Here is a 16,803-nt window from a genome sequence, read left to right as displayed (position 1 = left end):
CCATGTGGTGGGCTCACAACTATCCCACTTCAGTTCCAGAGGATCTGATGCCCTTTTTTGACCTGGCCACCAAGCACATGTGTGGTGCATATACATATATGCAAACATTCATACACAAAAATCTAAATATTTTTAAAATGTTGACATATGCAAAAAATTCATAATAGAACCTGGAAACTAAAATATTATGGTGTTATCTATTATCATTTGTGCTGACACTCCCCCCACCCCAAGACACGTTTTCTCTGTTTAACAACTTTGGCTGTCCTGGAACTCTTTTGTAGACTAGGTTGGCCTTGAACACAGAGATTCACTTGCCTCTGCCTCTGGCATGTGCCACTGCCCAGCTGTGCTGATACATTTTTAAAAGGGAGATTGATATAAAATTAACCATTCAAGATTATATGGGTCATTATAGTATATTTAAAATATTCCATAGCTAACACTTAGGACATTTTCATTATGCACAAAGGTGACCCTATTCTCAGTAGGCAATCACTTCTCATTCTTCCTTCTTGGTACTGGACACACATTAGTATGCTTTCTGTTTCTGTAGATTTAACTGTTCTGGTTGTTCATATAAACAATCATATAATATGGTGTCTTTGGTTTTGTTCTCAATGGTTTTAAGATCCAGCCACATTCTAGTGTATAGAATTGACTGAACATAAAATTATTCAAAAATATAAACCCAAATTTGTCCATTCATTTCCACCTTTCAGTATTTATAAGAAATGTACATATGGGCATTTATTCCCATTTGTTTAAATGCTAGTTTTCATTACTCTTACATCTTTAGGAATGGATTCCTGAGTCACCTGGGGCTGGAGACTGACCCCAGGACCTGGTGTATATAAGGCAATTGCTGTGTTACTGAAGTTGCATCCTGAGCCAGTCAGCTTTTGAGGAATTGCCAAGCTCTTTACATAGGTGCTGTACCTCTTAAATTTCTACCAGCAAAGCCCAAAAGTTTGCTTCTCCAAATCTTCAGCAACACTCTCCATTTTAAAAGTGCAGAATGTGGATGTTTTGTCTGAATGTCATGTCTGTGTAGCACATGGGGTTAGGGTTAGTCTAGAGGGCATCAGATCCCTTGCGACTGGAGTTAGAGCCCTTGTGTGTTGCCATGTGGATACAAGGACTCTAACCAGACTCCTCACAAGAGCAGCCAAGGCTCCTAAGTGCTGAGGAATCTCTTCAACCCCACAAATTAGTAACACCTCATTGTGATTTTTATTTCCGTATTATTGATATTGTTCAAACTTTTTTCATGTGCTTGCTGGCCATTTGCACATTTTCTTTGGAGAAATTTTTTTGACCATTGTTTAATAAGGGATTTTTTTTAAAACAAATTCATGTTTTTGGATTCTAGATCCTTAAAATTTGGAAGTGTTTTTCGTTCTGTATGTTTACTATTCCAATATCCTTTGGCACAACTGCTGGCCTTGAACAACTTATGACCCTTCTGCTTGTGCCTATTAAATACTAGGATCATCTTGCCTGGCTTGGACTTCAATCTATTGAAAGTCAACTTTATGTGAAGCAGGGGTCCAAGAATATTTATCTGGCCATCTCAGCACTTTAGCTGAGACTACTTTCCTAGTTGAATGGTTTTACTATGTGAAATTGATCAGAAATGAATGGTTCATTTCTATTTCAAGGACTTCTCCTCCTCCTGGTATCATGCCATTTCGGTTAGTGATGTAGATATGATAGGATGAAAGGGTAGATTATTAAATCTACTTTTAAAGAGCAACTTGTTTAAAATGTTTTACATTGCTATGGATTTTAGTTTGATACAAGTTTAAACTTAATTTTGTTATACTGTATATATATATATATATATATTTCTACTCTGAGGTATTATTTTATGTAACTCATTTAGATTGTAATGGATAATTAAAAATACAAATTAATAGTCTATGATAGTCAAACTTATAGTCATGTTGTTTTCTAGGTATACATAAATATAATTCAATTAGGTAGGTAATCTTCAAACATTTCAAAGACCTACAAAATATGGCATTTAAAATGTTTTAAAAATTTAGACTTTCTGGACAGTGAGACATGTCTGCTCCTGGCAACACTGATTTACTTCAGAGAGGAGGATGGGCATTGAAGACACTCCGTATAGAGTTTATCTTCTTCTTGACAAAAATAGCCATTTGGACAAGAAACTGTTCTTGCCTGGACTGCTTGAAAAAAATGTATCGACTGGACATACAGGACCCATAGGAAGGTGACCACTGAACTTTGCTTGACAAAATGGTCCTTCAGGTTCCTGCTTTGCAGAGGAAACTGCCAGACATTCTACAGGACACAGAGAGAAGTGACTGAGAGACTCTAGGCCTGTGGGCTGAAGACAGATGCCCCAACTTTACAAAGGAACATTTGGTAGTCCAGGCTGCCAGCTGTCTACTCTCACAAGACTCTTGAAAGTTGCTTGCATCCTTCTCCCATTTCTCAGGTAACATTATATCCTTCTGAGGTCTTTGATGTAGTTAAAGACTAGATAGTTATAATTTCCTTAGTTATGGTAAGACTCACAAATATTAAATAGGATATTTTCTTTAATTTTGCCAAATACAAAGATATTATATACACTAGGTATTATAACTGTAATTCTTACTTGATAATTGTTTTGTTATATGTAATCTTACTATGTGAAAGTTAAAAACCTTCCTAAAAAAAAAAAAAGTGCTGTGGATATCACGCTGTATAAATAAAATGCTGATTGGCCAGTAGCCAGGCAGGAAGTATAGGTGGGACAAACAGAATTCTGGGAACAGAAAGGCTGAGTCAGGAGACACTGCCAGCCGCTGCCACGAGTACCAACATGTAAAATACTGGTAAGCCATGAGCCATGTGGCAAGGTATAGATTTATAGAAATGGGTTAATTTAAGATGTAAGAACTAGATAGCTAGAAGCCTGAGCCATTAGGCCAAACAGTTTAAATGCGTCTGTGTGTTTATTTTATAAGTGGGCTGCGGGGGCTTGGAGGGAGCTGGAGAGACAAACTCCAACTACAGGTTAGTGTAGCTTTGTTAACTTGTAGTAAATCTAGAAAGTGCAAAGTTGGAATCTTTTGCCTTTCTTTGTAACTTCATGTAAAATTTAAAATATACTACAGAGAACTAGGACTTTGAAAGGAAGAGCACTCAATCTAAATTGCTTTGAGCATATGAGCTCAACAGCATAAATCTAATGCACAAATGTCCCCAACCCTTGGACTTCCCAGACCTCAGAAAAATTTTCATTTTCAGTGTATTAAGTTTGCACGCCTGTGATAACTTATTCTCAAATATTTTTTGAAGCCATTTTAATTCCTAGTATTTCATTTGTACCATACAACTGCTTTAAATGGTTTGTTTGTATGTGAATTCTCTAGGAGTTCCCACAAACATTTCACTTACAAAGTTTAACCTCTTCCCATCTGAGCAATTAAACATGTCGATGTGTGTTGTATATGCCACACCTGTCCATATACCCGAGACAAGAAAGGGTCAGAGCCCTCAAAGCTGGCTGTGAACTGCCCAGGTGTGGTTGGTTGCTGGCAACAGTTGGATTCTCTAGAAGAGCAGGTGCTCTTAAATGCTGAGCCATCTTTCCAGCTTTAATATTTAAAAAGTTGTACTTTTCTCATAGGCTACTCTTATTTTCAGACTGTTGGCCTTCAAATACTTTTTATTTTGGATGTTCCACTGACTTCAGACCACTTTAAATACCACTTATTTTGGCTACAAATCTTCACCTAAGCCTTACTTCAAATTACTTTGTCCTGCAGTTTTGAGCCAAACAGCAAAGTTGAAGGTAATGGACTAATATTATCAAGAATGAGTTTATAGGAGAATGACACCAGTTTGGTGTCAAGACCATGAAAATTAATACACTTATGTGGTACTTGAAAGGGCTCATGCAACTAGCCTCTGCATAGGTTTCCTGTTTTGAGTTTATTTTCACTTTGATTTTGGCTTGAGAATGCTTCCTTTGCACCATGGGGTCTTGCTATGTAAACAAGACTGGCTTCCAATTTGTGATGTTCCCCCCTCAGCCTCCCAACTGCTCAACAACTGTGGACAAGTTGACATTTCTCTAATGAGATGACTGACATTTCGAAGTTCTTCCCAAAAATGTTTTACAGAATTGTCCAGTTTGTAATCATTCACACTAATAAAATGTAGTCTACTGTGACTTCATCTACAGTACTTTAGAGCTAAGATTCTTAAATGAATCACAAGCCCATATGGTAAACAAATATGGGGACCACAAACAAGGTCAACAACAGTAAACATGTACAAAATGCAGCAACCAAAATAAGCAATCCAGAGTCAAGTCTGTAATAAACCCAGGTATACTACTTCTGGTAGTGCTCTGACGACTCACTTCATACTTCACATGGGTTCTCTAGAACATGAACTGCACATAGCAATAATCCACAACCAGCAAATGCTTGTATTAATACATTTACAGAATCTAGTTTTAGTTTGGCACTATAGTACATCTGCATGCCTGTAATCCCAGCACTCAAGAAGCAGAGGCAAGAAAAGCATTGCAAGTTTGATAGACCAACTTAAGTCAATATAAAGTACCAGCCCAGGTTATGTAGTCGACCTCCATCTCAAACAGTATCAGAAAATAGGAACTAAGCATTTTTCTACCACCAGTGTGTAAACATCAACTCAATTCATTTTAGTATTGAGTTGGAATGTTTGGCTTTTATTAACTGCATTTACTAACTTGTTTAAAACCTGTTATATTTGGCTTAAGATTAGGGTAAAACTTCCAAGTTCTGAAAGGATTCTAAATATATTTATGCCATTTTTATTTTGTATTTATGGGTACTACCCTCATCACTGACAATTTGAAAAATTAAGTTTTAATTCTGATACAACACTGGAGATATAATGGCAACACCCAACCAGAATTTATGCAAAATAAACATTCCCACTTCAATGACTCATCTCCCAAGAATATTCAAAATGAAGATGTTTGATTTGTACTATATACCCAGAATTAATTTGGGGGTGAAAATAAGCCCTGTTCCAGACAGCAAAGATTAGAAATGTTTGCTAAACAATTACCTACTAAATGCCAGTTATCTAGTCATTCAATATAAGAGTAAGACAAAACTTGCCCTTATGGAGCTCACATTCCAGGGCAGATCCAAACAAGATTAAGTATGCATTACACACAAAGTGATAGCTCCAATTTGCACTCTACATAGTTGATAAAATTGTTTAAAATGAAATGCTTAAGAAATGCTACTCTAAGTGACATTAGAGATACGTAAGGGGAGAAGCCATGCAATACGGTGTAAAACTCATCTTTTGGGCTGGAGAGATGGCTTAGTAGCTGAGAGCACTGACTGCTCTTCCAGAGGACCCGGGTTCAATTCCCAACACCCACATGGCAACTCACAACTGTCTGTAACTCCAGTTTCAGGGGACCTGACACCCATGGCAAAACACCAATGCACACTAAAAATAATAAATTTTAAAAAAAGGAAAAAACCCCTCATCTTTCTGCACATGGAGAAAACCGGTTGTAGTCATGTGTCAGCAAGCACCTGGGTAAACAAGAATTGTAATGGAGGTGGAGCAAAAGTAAGTTAAAAATCATGTGACATTACAGACTCAAACATTTGACTTTTACTCATATTGAAAACCAGGCTGAGTATGGAAGTGCATGCCTTTAACCCTAGGCAGAGGCAGGAATTTCCGAGTTCGAGGCCAGTCTGATCTACATTAAACAAACTCCAGGCTACACAGTGAGACAGTCTCCGAACAAAACCATGGCATGGTACCTCTAATATCTTTGGGTCAAAATTGTGCATGGAATAGGCTGCTCCTATGTTGAGAAGCGGGGAGACTGCAATACAAAATTTGTAAATGGCACTTTAGAGCACGGTCAGCAGAATGGTTTATGGCAGAACCTAGATGAAATCATTTTGGTTAGAAAGGAAGATGCCTTCTGCCAGTCAGTACACTGAATACTTAGAGGCTAAGAGGCAGAGTCTGTCTCCAGAGAATTTAAAACATTCTAAAGATGCGCTCTATATAGCCAGGTGTATGACAAGAAGCTAAGTGATATGAACAACCATTTGCTTGACCTATGACCTTTGTGCTTATAACACAATTTGGTTATGGTAAGTAGACATTTTAGAAAGCTGAAGACTGTATAAGAAACAACTAGCAGAAACCATGTGCCTAAGTTAATCATTAAATACTCTTTAATAGCAAGGCTAAAATCCAAGTAGCAATAAACAGTTCAGTGGTGGCCAGAATCCCATTTTGTCTAAGAAACACTGCACTCTAGAGCATTTGCAGGTGCCAAAAGCCATTTTTAGATGTTTACTGTTTATTTTCACAATGCATTGAGAAAATAAACGTTTTACTAACTGCCTTACAGTACAATTAACCCATAAGCTCAAATTCTACAAGCATTCTTCAAACCTTAACTTCCACTGTGAGAAGTCAGGTAACCACCCTCTAATAATTAGTAATGATCAACACGTCCTCTACAGCTGCCAAGTACCTAGAACTTTTCACAAGGTAATTCTTCAGGCCAGTCTTTGAATCATTTGGTCTTTACCTGTGGAGCTACTGGCTCCACACTTCGTAATTTTCAATCAGAAGTGGGCTCAGGACCCATTAGCTTGCATTTTAAAATATCCTAAATGACTCTGGTTCTGAATCACTTTGTAACCCAATCCTGTACCAATCCTTCCAACACCAGTTTCTTTATAATGGCTACTTCAGTATATGTTCAAAACTCAAGCTCATACAATTTTAAATTCAAGTGTAGACTTCATGTTAGCTGAATTACTGAGTAAGACCAAAGTGTGTTTAAACACAGACTTTAATGGTAACAATTCCTTTAAGCTCAATTAACTTTAGCTATTACAAGTCTTATGCAGATGTCACTATTAGACAACATTTAGTGACTTGCACTGGGTTCCTCATAAAATAGAAGACAAATTCACTTAAAAGTGTAACCAACAGTCATTGAACAGTTTTGTTATGTCAACACAAAACATGACTAATTTTAGTACTCCCCACCCCCCCAAAAAATCACGAACACAGCATGATCAGTGTCTTAAGTATATTTCAACTAACCCATTAAAATAAAAAAGTGAGTGTTTCACTACCCCTGAGACCACTAGTTAACTGTGGTTCATACTTTTAAATGTGAGTACACCCACACAAGGAAACAAAGTAATCAGTTAAAAAAAATATCTGATTATCACATTGCAAACCTGCCCAAGAAAGAACAGTCAAAACAAAATTTACCATTAACAGGCCAACTGGACTCCAAAGACAAATTTAAACTCTTAAAAATTTATGCATTGAAAGTATAGGACACACAAATAGTCTACACCAATATTTGACCTAATACTCACTTTAGTCCTATACCTGGCACTAGTGATACCAAACACTACTGGGTAGGGTAGAGAGCAAATTCTTGAATTCTTTTGAAAATCTCATCATGGGTGATCCCAAGTCCAGTGTCCATACATTCAGAATGTTGGTTTTCCAGGTACTCTACTGTTCTCTTAAACCTGGAGAAGCCTCTATGGCTTTTTCCCTTAGAAGCGACATATGAAATGTTGTATAAAGCATCGAGTCAAAGATAAAGAGAACTGGACGTACCCATTAGTTCTGACAATCAGTTTAAGGAATTCATCTCTGTAAATACCAAAGGCAAAGGGGGAGAAAAAAAGCATCAGTTTGAAAGCCAATCAGGGATCCACTGCTTTATAAAAAAACATTGTCATATTTGGCTTTCAAAACATAGGCCTACTAAAGCTGTTTTGAGTACAAGAGTCTCAGAAAGGACCATTTTTGTAAAAGCCAAAGAATACTATTCTTACCCTTGTGGGAACACTTTTTCATGATTTGAACCCAAAAGTTTTAATTAGCATAACACCTACACCCCACAGAACCCACAATTTAAACAAAAGGTAAAATTGGTGATGGAGGGCTCACTGGAAAAAGTGAATAACTGAATTGGTTATTTCCCAATGCAAATACTTATTACAGAATAAAGCCAGAACATCTTCAGAAGGCATGCACTTCACTTCCAGTTTAGAGAAGAACCTTAAGTCAACAAATCATGTCCAAATTACATATTTAAATGTCTATAAAAAATTAAGCTTTTACATTTATTTATAGCTTTCCACATCTGTGTGCAGACAAGGAGTAAGATTGCAGGTGAATATAAGCAGTGCAAAAATGTGGAAGTGGAGACATCACATGTGCTAGAAATCAAATACAAGACTAAGAAATAAAGCAATGGATAAATCAAAGTTAGAAGGAAAGTGAAACTACAGGTTCAGAATTAGGGTGAAGAATGATAATGCCCTTATTACTACAGAAGATTTAGTGGCACAGATAGCACTTGTCAAACAAACAATCCAATAGCATTGACTTTTATTCATTCATGTTAAGTCACCTGAAATGGTATCTGTTGCATTTAAATGCTCATTAATGTAAATGGCTGAACAAATCCATCTCAATGGATAGTCAATATCCCACAGTTAAGTCACTTCAACACAGCCTCATGACAACTCCCACACCAAAACAGTACTTTATTTTGTAAATTTTGACCCATTATTACTCCCAAGTTATATATATATATTTTCAGCTGTTAAGTGTACAAGATGAAGAAATTTTAGTTAGAAGGGGATGCACCTGGAAAATAAATTTCTTAAAACTCCATATACACGTTTCAAAACTGCTGAGTCCCAAGTCCATTTATGAACTCTAGGGCTGCCAGAATCATGTGCAGCGTATTAAAGCTACACTATCTGAATAGCTTATTAATTCTGCATAAATCAGGTCAAGCAATGTGTCAACCTGTAACAGACTGTGCACTTTAACTGAACATGGCAATATATTCACTCTTTTGAACTTTACATCATCATTTGATGTCAAACAATGAAGCAAATCCCAACAGTATATACAAAAACAACTTTGCATTTACAAAGGATTGTTTCCCATACTGATTAATCCAGGCAGCTAACTCATTGGTTTATGCAACTTTATTGAAGAAAAATAAATCAATTACTAGGAGAGCTATTAGTTGATCACTCATCCATTGACAACTCGCATCATTTATTCAGTGCTATATTAAACAGTATTGGAAGATAGATTAACTAATAGCTCCAAGCCTCCTAACAATTTAAATGAAAATTACAAAATGTTTTGAGACCCTATTTTGGAATACAAAGGGTGTTTGACTTCCAATTTCCATTCTCTGTAGAACAAGAACAGGTCATTCCTTTATTGACATGCATAAAATACATCACATTTTCTGTTCTGCTGATGCTATAATTCAATACCAATTCTCCAGCCACATCAGTTATGAGCATAAAGTATATCATGTAACCTCAAATCTCTAACAGTGGAAGGCTTAAACAAGTATGGATGCGCTAGAATAATGCTTCCTTTGATGTGACAGCTGAGCATCCATCTCCCTCCCCCTCAGATGGTTTCTTCAGCATGTTAGAGCAGTGAGGATTGGTTTAGTCTCATAACCAAGTTAGAGTGAAGACATTGGCCACATAATACACATGCTCCAGTTTTAAAAAAATTTCTGAATCTTGGGCAACTGTTCTCTTGTTAACTACTTTACAGTTTCTAAAAGCAGTTATTGTCCAAAGCTGGAAGAACTTAAGTCTTCTCAGATGAGCATGTGAATGAATGGAGGGAGGTAAACAAAAAATAAAATTAAAAAAGATGAGGTCTGATAGGGGAGCAGCCGGATAAGAAAATCAAAAAAGGAACAGTAATTTAAAGTTTATTCCAGCTATAATGCAGGTTATTCTGACTTTAAGGTAGCATCACATGGCATACTTCTGAGTCCATTCCCGAGATATTCTGTTGTACCTGTAAATAAACAAATAAGCTATTAAAAAAAATAAAACTGAAATAGAGAATTATTAGTATTGTAAAGGCAAGGAGAACATTTCTATGTTACCTGTGGATTTATCATGTCACCTGTAATGGCTATAACAGACTAAGAGACAACAAGAGATAGAAATAGCAGCACCAGTATTCAAAGCAGTGTGGAAGATGAGAGCCACGAAATTAGTGTTCTCTTAGTAAAAGTGGTGCTGAGATTGGGAAGCTTAACAAGGACCTCCCCATTGATGAGGTAGCATTCTATCAAATTTTCAAGTTGATTGTACAGTCTGACCAAAAAACAAAAAAAACAAAAAAAAAACCCCTACCGTCTACTATTGTCAGAATATTATGTATACACATGTTGCATATCAATAGAAATTTTGGCCAAGGTCAGAACTATGCATACATACACTGTTACTGAAAATTGAATCTGAAACCTAGATTAAGAAGTTAGTTGGGTATCGAAAAGAAAATGCCTTTAAACTTAGGAGACATTGGAAAGGGTGATAAAAACAGTAATTTTCAAGGAGCAGGCTTCAGTGGTTGTTATTTTAAAAGTTTAGTAGTAGTGACTGCTGTTAATCCCCATTGAGACCTGCTGAAGAATGGGACTCTCTGAGTGCAACCACATTTCTGTTCAAAAATAACAAGTAATTCATCAGCGAGCCAGGTTATTACTGAGGAAGATCACTAATACTGACAAATACCATTTCTCCCTTATAGCACATACATCATACAAGCTATTTACTTCATCCCAACAAAAAAGTGACAAAAGCTTAAGAAATGAGTGTATAACAAAGGATAGTGGAAAACTTTTAACAATATTACTAGTTTCATCTCAAACCAAGTGTATACAATTCAACTATTTTTCTACAGCTCAACATATAAACTTTTTTCTAGCAATTCAGAGTTATAGTATTTAGAAAACCCTCTTCAAACAGCCAGCACTTTAAAACAAACGGTTTAGCATACAAAGAGCCACAAAATACAGCTAACATTAATTCATGCTTGTCAGTACTGAACATTTAGGTTGGAAGCTGAGGTTTAAGTGTTTCCCTTATATTACTATTATCTTCCTGGTAAAATCTGAGTAAAACCACCACATTCCATAGAATTGACAGAAGTTTTATAAACACCATGGTTATTTAATAAGGATAAAGATACTCTTACATTTCTACTATATAACTTTTATATACATACATATATATACACTATATATACATTTCAGCTATAACTGCTTTGCCATGCAAGGATAATCTCAAGCAGTAATGAAGACTAAGTATATACTTTCACACTAAGAGAGATCAAGCAGTTAAAGTAGTTTTCAGAAAACTGCCATATCTGTTACCTTTGGTTAGTTAATACAGTGCTTTAAAGCATGCAGCACTCAAGTGCTGGCAGTACCATAAATAAGCGCACCATAGAGTGCAGATCCTCTTACCCTACAACATAGCGTATTTCTCTGTCCACTCTCTTGCTAACCTATTGTACCTAATTGAACAAGCACACTTAGCATTAATTATAACATATGAAAGTTAAATGGTTAAGCTGAACATATAATTCAAATATTTAATACAGACCAAAAATTTTCCATTAGTACTAATTTTTTTTAAGAACACTGAAAAGTGCTTTATTTCCCCAAAAGTAATTATGCAAGTGTTTAAAACATTAGAAAATAAACATTTCAAAGGAGCTACTCACTGTCATATACGCTAAGACCATTTACTTATTTGGCAGGGTCTCATTAGGTAGCCCACGCCAGCTTCAAACTTCTAAATGCTCCAGTCTCAGCCATTACGCTGGCCCTTACTGCTTTTCATAATTGAGTTTTAGTAACTACCTTTCCAGAAACAAATATAAAAAAGTACTGTCACAAATTTCAGCAGAAATAAGCCCAAATTGTTAAATAAAACCACTGTTTACAGTCATTCGTTAAACAACTTCCTACTTACTTATCTCTGTCTGTTTTATAGATCCGTGCAATCTCTGGCACTAGGGGGTCATCTGGGTTTGGATCACATAGCAGTGAACAAATGGATAAAAGAACTACAAAATAAATAAAATAAAGTTATGCAGTTTCAAACACGTGGATAAGCAAATGTTAGAACTTAAAAACGTATTCTAGACCTCAAGTCATACTTTATTAGCCTGCACCATTCTCAAAAGTTCTACAGAAAACAAGTTTCTATAAATAAGAACTTGCACAACTATTAGAAATGAAACTCTTGGCATTAAAGTCAGTAATAATTAGGCCAAATGTTTATAAAGGTAGTAGTCAAAAACAAAACACACAAAAAAACCCCAAACCAAACAAACAAAAATATCGACCTATGTAATGGGCATCAATATTTAAGGATTTTCTGAATACTTTGAGGGAATATAAAACTCTTAGTATTTTAACAGTTAACACCATGTCCTACTATTTTTAGTGTCAAGGATGGGCCAAAATAAACACCAAAAATCTCAAAGAGACCCATTCTTTGATCTACTGTAGAAAAGGTTTCTCACAAAAACTACAAGAGTTGCTCCACTCAATGCTTTATTTTCTTGAATCTGAAGTAGAAACCACTCCCTAGAGACTGGCGAAAATGAAGTGCACTACTGTATTATAGTGAGCCTTCAGTTCTAACTCAATCTGGTCTGTTCTACATAGACTTAGAAAATGCCAAGTGTCATACAATATAGATTTTTTTTGAGTACTTACTATGTTCTAGTCATACATATCAATAGAAGCTATTATATATAAATGCCCAAAGTGGTTTGAATAAACCACTGGATGAATAAAATCAAACAGCATAAGACAGTTAACTATCACATAAGCCAAAATTGTGTGTGTGTGTGTGTGTGTGTGTGTGTGTGTGTGTGTGTGTGTGTGTGAGAGAGAGAGAGAGAGAGGAGAGAGAGGAGAGAGAGAGAGAGAGAGAGAGAGAGAGAGAGAGAGAGAGAGAGAGAGAGAGAATAATTCAGAATCATGGTACATCCCAGCAGTTTAAAAAAAACAAAAACAAACAGGAACCTGGCATTTAGATTATGAAAGCAACACTATTTGAAAAGAGGTTTAAAATTTGGTTTAAAAAATTTAGTCTAAAGGAATAAAAACTGCATTGGGGAAATCTGAGTTTGAGGCCAATCTGGTCTACAAAGCAAGTTCCAGGATAGCCAGAACTGTTACACAGAGAAACCCTGTCTTGAAAAACCAAAACCAAATAAAACAAGACAAAAATTGGGAAATACGCCAGGCGGTGGTGGTGCATGCCTTTAACCCCAGCACTCGGGAGGCAGAGGCAGGCAGATCTCTGAGTTTGAGGCCAGCCTGGGCTACAGAGTGAGTTCCAGGACAGGTTCCAAAGCGAAACCCTGTCTCGAAAAACCAAAAAAGAAAAAGGGAAATACTGCAAAGTCCCTCTAGAGAGTCAAAAGCATTTTAACAAGCATATGAAGGAATGTCTGTGTGATGTGCTGCCTGTAAACAAAACATACCTGCTTCACTCTGCATTTATTCACAAAACATTTTGGTAAAATACTAACAATTATTCCAAGTTTTAAGAATGATGCATTTCAGCATGGAGTCTGAAAATAATAATGGTTAATACAGAGGTGCTGACATCAGATTATAATTATCAGCATTAAAAACTTGACTTAACATAAGAAATATTACACTAATACCCAAGCCTGTAAATCACTAAAAGGTAGTCTCATCATTAAAATATTTGTGTACAATTTAATTTGCCGAGTGGCATGTCAAAAACCACTTGTCATTTAGAAACCAGCAGCTGAAGGAGGAAAAACTATCTCCATCTGAGGTATCCCCGGAGATCTGAGAACTTGTTAAGCATAACATTTCTATTTAAAGTAGATCAGACTTTATAGAGCAATCTTCCCCAAGTTCCCTAATTATAGAGAATCATTATTAGACACAAAGCAACTATCATAGTTAAGCAACACTCAAAGGTATTTTCAAAAACACACAGAAAATCCAAACCAGATGTCTACTAGAGTAGAAAGCTTAAAGATTTTAAAGCTATATCATGTCTGGATATATTATCCTATCTTTGCTAAAAAGGCGGCTAATAGAGGCTAAAGAGATGGCCCAAGCAATTAAGAGCACATACTGTTCTTAGGGATAACAGTTTGGGTTCCCAAACACCCATTCTTGGTGTCTCACAGCTGCCTGTTAACTACAGCTGCTGGGATCTGGCATTCTCTTCTGGACTCCCAAGTGCACCTGCATTCACATGCTCAGCACCACCTACACACCCACAATTAGTTTAGTAACAGAAGAACAAAGTTTGTTAAAATTAATTTGAGAGCTAAGGCAATAGCTCAGTAGGTAAGAGCTCTGGCTATACAAACATAAAGACCTGATTTCAAATTCCCAGCATTCGTGTAAAAAGCTGGAAATAGCTAATTCTGTGTTCCTGTACCCCAGAGCATTGGTGGGTGGAGACAGGTAGACACAAATTATTTGCGCATGCTAGGCAAGCACTCTATACCAACTGAGCTATATCCCAGCCCTGCAAGCAACTTTTTATTAAAATGTTGGCACATTATCCAAGCAGATTCCAAGACAAAGCCCTTTAACTATTTAAAAAATCAGAGTGGCTGAAAACTACTCCACTGAAACTACCATTTTACCTTTAGAAATAGTTAAAGCAGGAGACCACTGTGATCTTAGAATATCAAGACAAATGCTGCCATTACTGTTAATATTTGGATGATAAATTCTTGTTGTAAATGCAACCTAAAAAAAAAAAAACACAAAGCACAACCTTTAGATAGCTTTTCCAGTAAAACAAGTACCTTAGAACTTTAAAAATCAAGGCATAAATTCTAAATCATACCAGTGGAAGGGAGAAGTGACATTATATACATATGAAAATCTCTTAACAAAACCAATTATTTTAGATAATAAAAGCTAATTTTAAAGTTAGCATAAACCCCGAGAGAGGCAGGGAAAAGTCATTAATTTAGATCTGAAGGTTAACTCTGGTACTATAGTAACTATCAAAAGGCAATCTGTGAAAGGGCATTTAGGATACTCAAATTACACAGGTACATCATATTCTAATTGTATTTCCACTACAAACACAACAAACTAAAGAGTATAAGCTTTAAAACCCAAAGGAACTATATTTATTGCATTGCCTTTTAACATGATTAAAGGTGGCTAGAAAAATATAATTTAATGCACATTATATTCTAGTTATCCATATAGCATGAATTTAATAGTTCCAAAAAGTCAAGGACCATATGTTCTGAACTCATTACTCTCCTGCTTCAGGCTACCAAACACCAGGACTAAGGATATTGTGATTAATCCAGCCTTTGATTCTATAGTTTGCTAGATTCTAACACTGCACTGCACTTGAGCACAGAAACACTTGAGCCTTGCCACTTCAAAAAGGCAAATCTTACCTACATTTACAGAATTCAAATCTGTGTCTAACTCTTAATTAGAAGTTAAGAATTGGTAATAGCTCAGTATGGTAGCACACTCAACCTTAGCCCTTGAAACTAGACAGAAAAATTCCAGAATAGTCTAACAGTCACAATGTAACTGCAGCTTAATTCTCTATGTATTATTTTTATTCAATACACAAAGCTTAAGCCTCAATTACACAGAAACCTAAATTTCTATGAACACTCGATTCTTCTGAAACAATCCATAAATTACTAACAAATTTCTGAGGGATAATACTTGCCTTAGGTGGTTTGAAGGGGTAGTCTGTAGGAAAATGAATTGTCAAAAAGAATACACCACCTTGATATGGGCTGTCATTCTGTAAAGAGAAAAATAAACTTAATATGTCAAGATAATTTTAAAAAGTCCATTTTTCTAATGAACCAGAATTATCTGCTGTTCACACTGCAAAGAAGAAATTAAAATCCTAGCCCTTGTAATCCTTTCATTTTCTCAGCCAACATCTTGTTTCCCCAAGCCGATCTATCTTATCCTTCTCAAGAACGGGATTATAGATAGATGCCACTAGAGCTCTCTGCTCACTAAACGCTCACTAAAAAACAAAACCCACCTCAGACTGCAAAACACATAAAAACTGCATGAGAAAAAAATTAAGGCAACCAAACGGTGGCATCACGTGAGTTAGTGAAGATAAATCCATGGGGCTAGTGGGCGAGATGCTTCATTTGGTAAAGGTTGCCTACCACCCACACCAGATGACCCGAGTTCAATCCCTGGAATCTCAGGCAAGAAATGGTTCAAAGAGAGCTGACTTTCATAGCTGTCCTCTACATTCACATAGGCACCATGGCACATCCATACATATGTGCACACTCACACAATATGTCGAATAAAAATTTTATTCAATAAAAAGATCCGTTGCTGAAATTTAGGCAGAGCCAAATATTAAACAACCTTAAGGGGTTAAAGTATTTCAATGATACACTAAAATTCCACCCAATCAATCAAAACAAAACCCAAACCAAAGGAACAAAAAATGAGTTATTTTGAGCAACTGATTGACTTCAACCTTTGAAACTGAGAATTAACAGATTCTTTAGAATCTTTCTACTTTACTTTTATTCCTCTCGGTTTCTTTTTCTCCCTTCAAGAATTAGTTCTCTACGGCTTTCATGAAATTTTGCATGTGTCTACAGATCCATTTTTTGCTTCTAACATCTGACCTCATATTTTACAGTCTGTTTTCTTCTATAGTATTATTCACCCCTGAGCACATTTTCAAGCCTACTAAAATATATTATCTACTTCATGACATGCATTCTAATCTCAATACTTCTATGCCTTCCTCAATCCTAAACCACAAGACAAAGGAGAAAACTAGGTAATTCTTAACACTCTCCTTTGATTGAATCCCAAAGAACTTGAAGATTGTCAGGTATAGTGGGGCTTTTGCCTGTCATCTCTGTACTTGGAAG

General features: G+C 36.1%; 1 protein-coding gene across 4 annotated transcripts in view; it reads right to left on the bottom strand.

Annotated features, from left to right (window-relative positions):
- Positions 1-6,841: 6,841 nt before the first annotated feature.
- Positions 6,842-16,803, bottom strand: part of Ube2d3 (ubiquitin conjugating enzyme E2 D3) — a 30,204-nt gene continuing 20,242 nt past the window's right edge. For all 4 annotated transcript variants that reach the window (XM_052730131.1, XM_052730132.1, XM_052730130.1 and 1 more), the window contains exons 5-8: positions 15,609-15,686; positions 14,542-14,647; positions 11,859-11,952; positions 6,842-9,888 (exon numbers count right to left, since the gene is read on the bottom strand). In XM_052730131.1, the coding sequence (XP_052586091.1) occupies positions 9,843-9,888; positions 11,859-11,952; positions 14,542-14,647; positions 15,609-15,686 (324 nt within the window). In that variant the 3' untranslated portion in view covers positions 6,842-9,842. The remainder of the gene's footprint in view (positions 9,889-11,858; positions 11,953-14,541; positions 14,648-15,608; positions 15,687-16,803) is intronic.

The sequence above is a fragment of the Peromyscus californicus genome, unplaced genomic scaffold, assembly GCF_007827085.1.
Source record: "Peromyscus californicus insignis strain IS unplaced genomic scaffold, ASM782708v3 Scaffold_9__1_contigs__length_137607984, whole genome shotgun sequence".
NCBI classification, from domain to species: Eukaryota; Metazoa; Chordata; class Mammalia; order Rodentia; family Cricetidae; genus Peromyscus; species Peromyscus californicus.
Note: the sequence above shows the minus strand (reverse complement) of the source record. Positions and strands in the feature narration are given on the sequence as shown.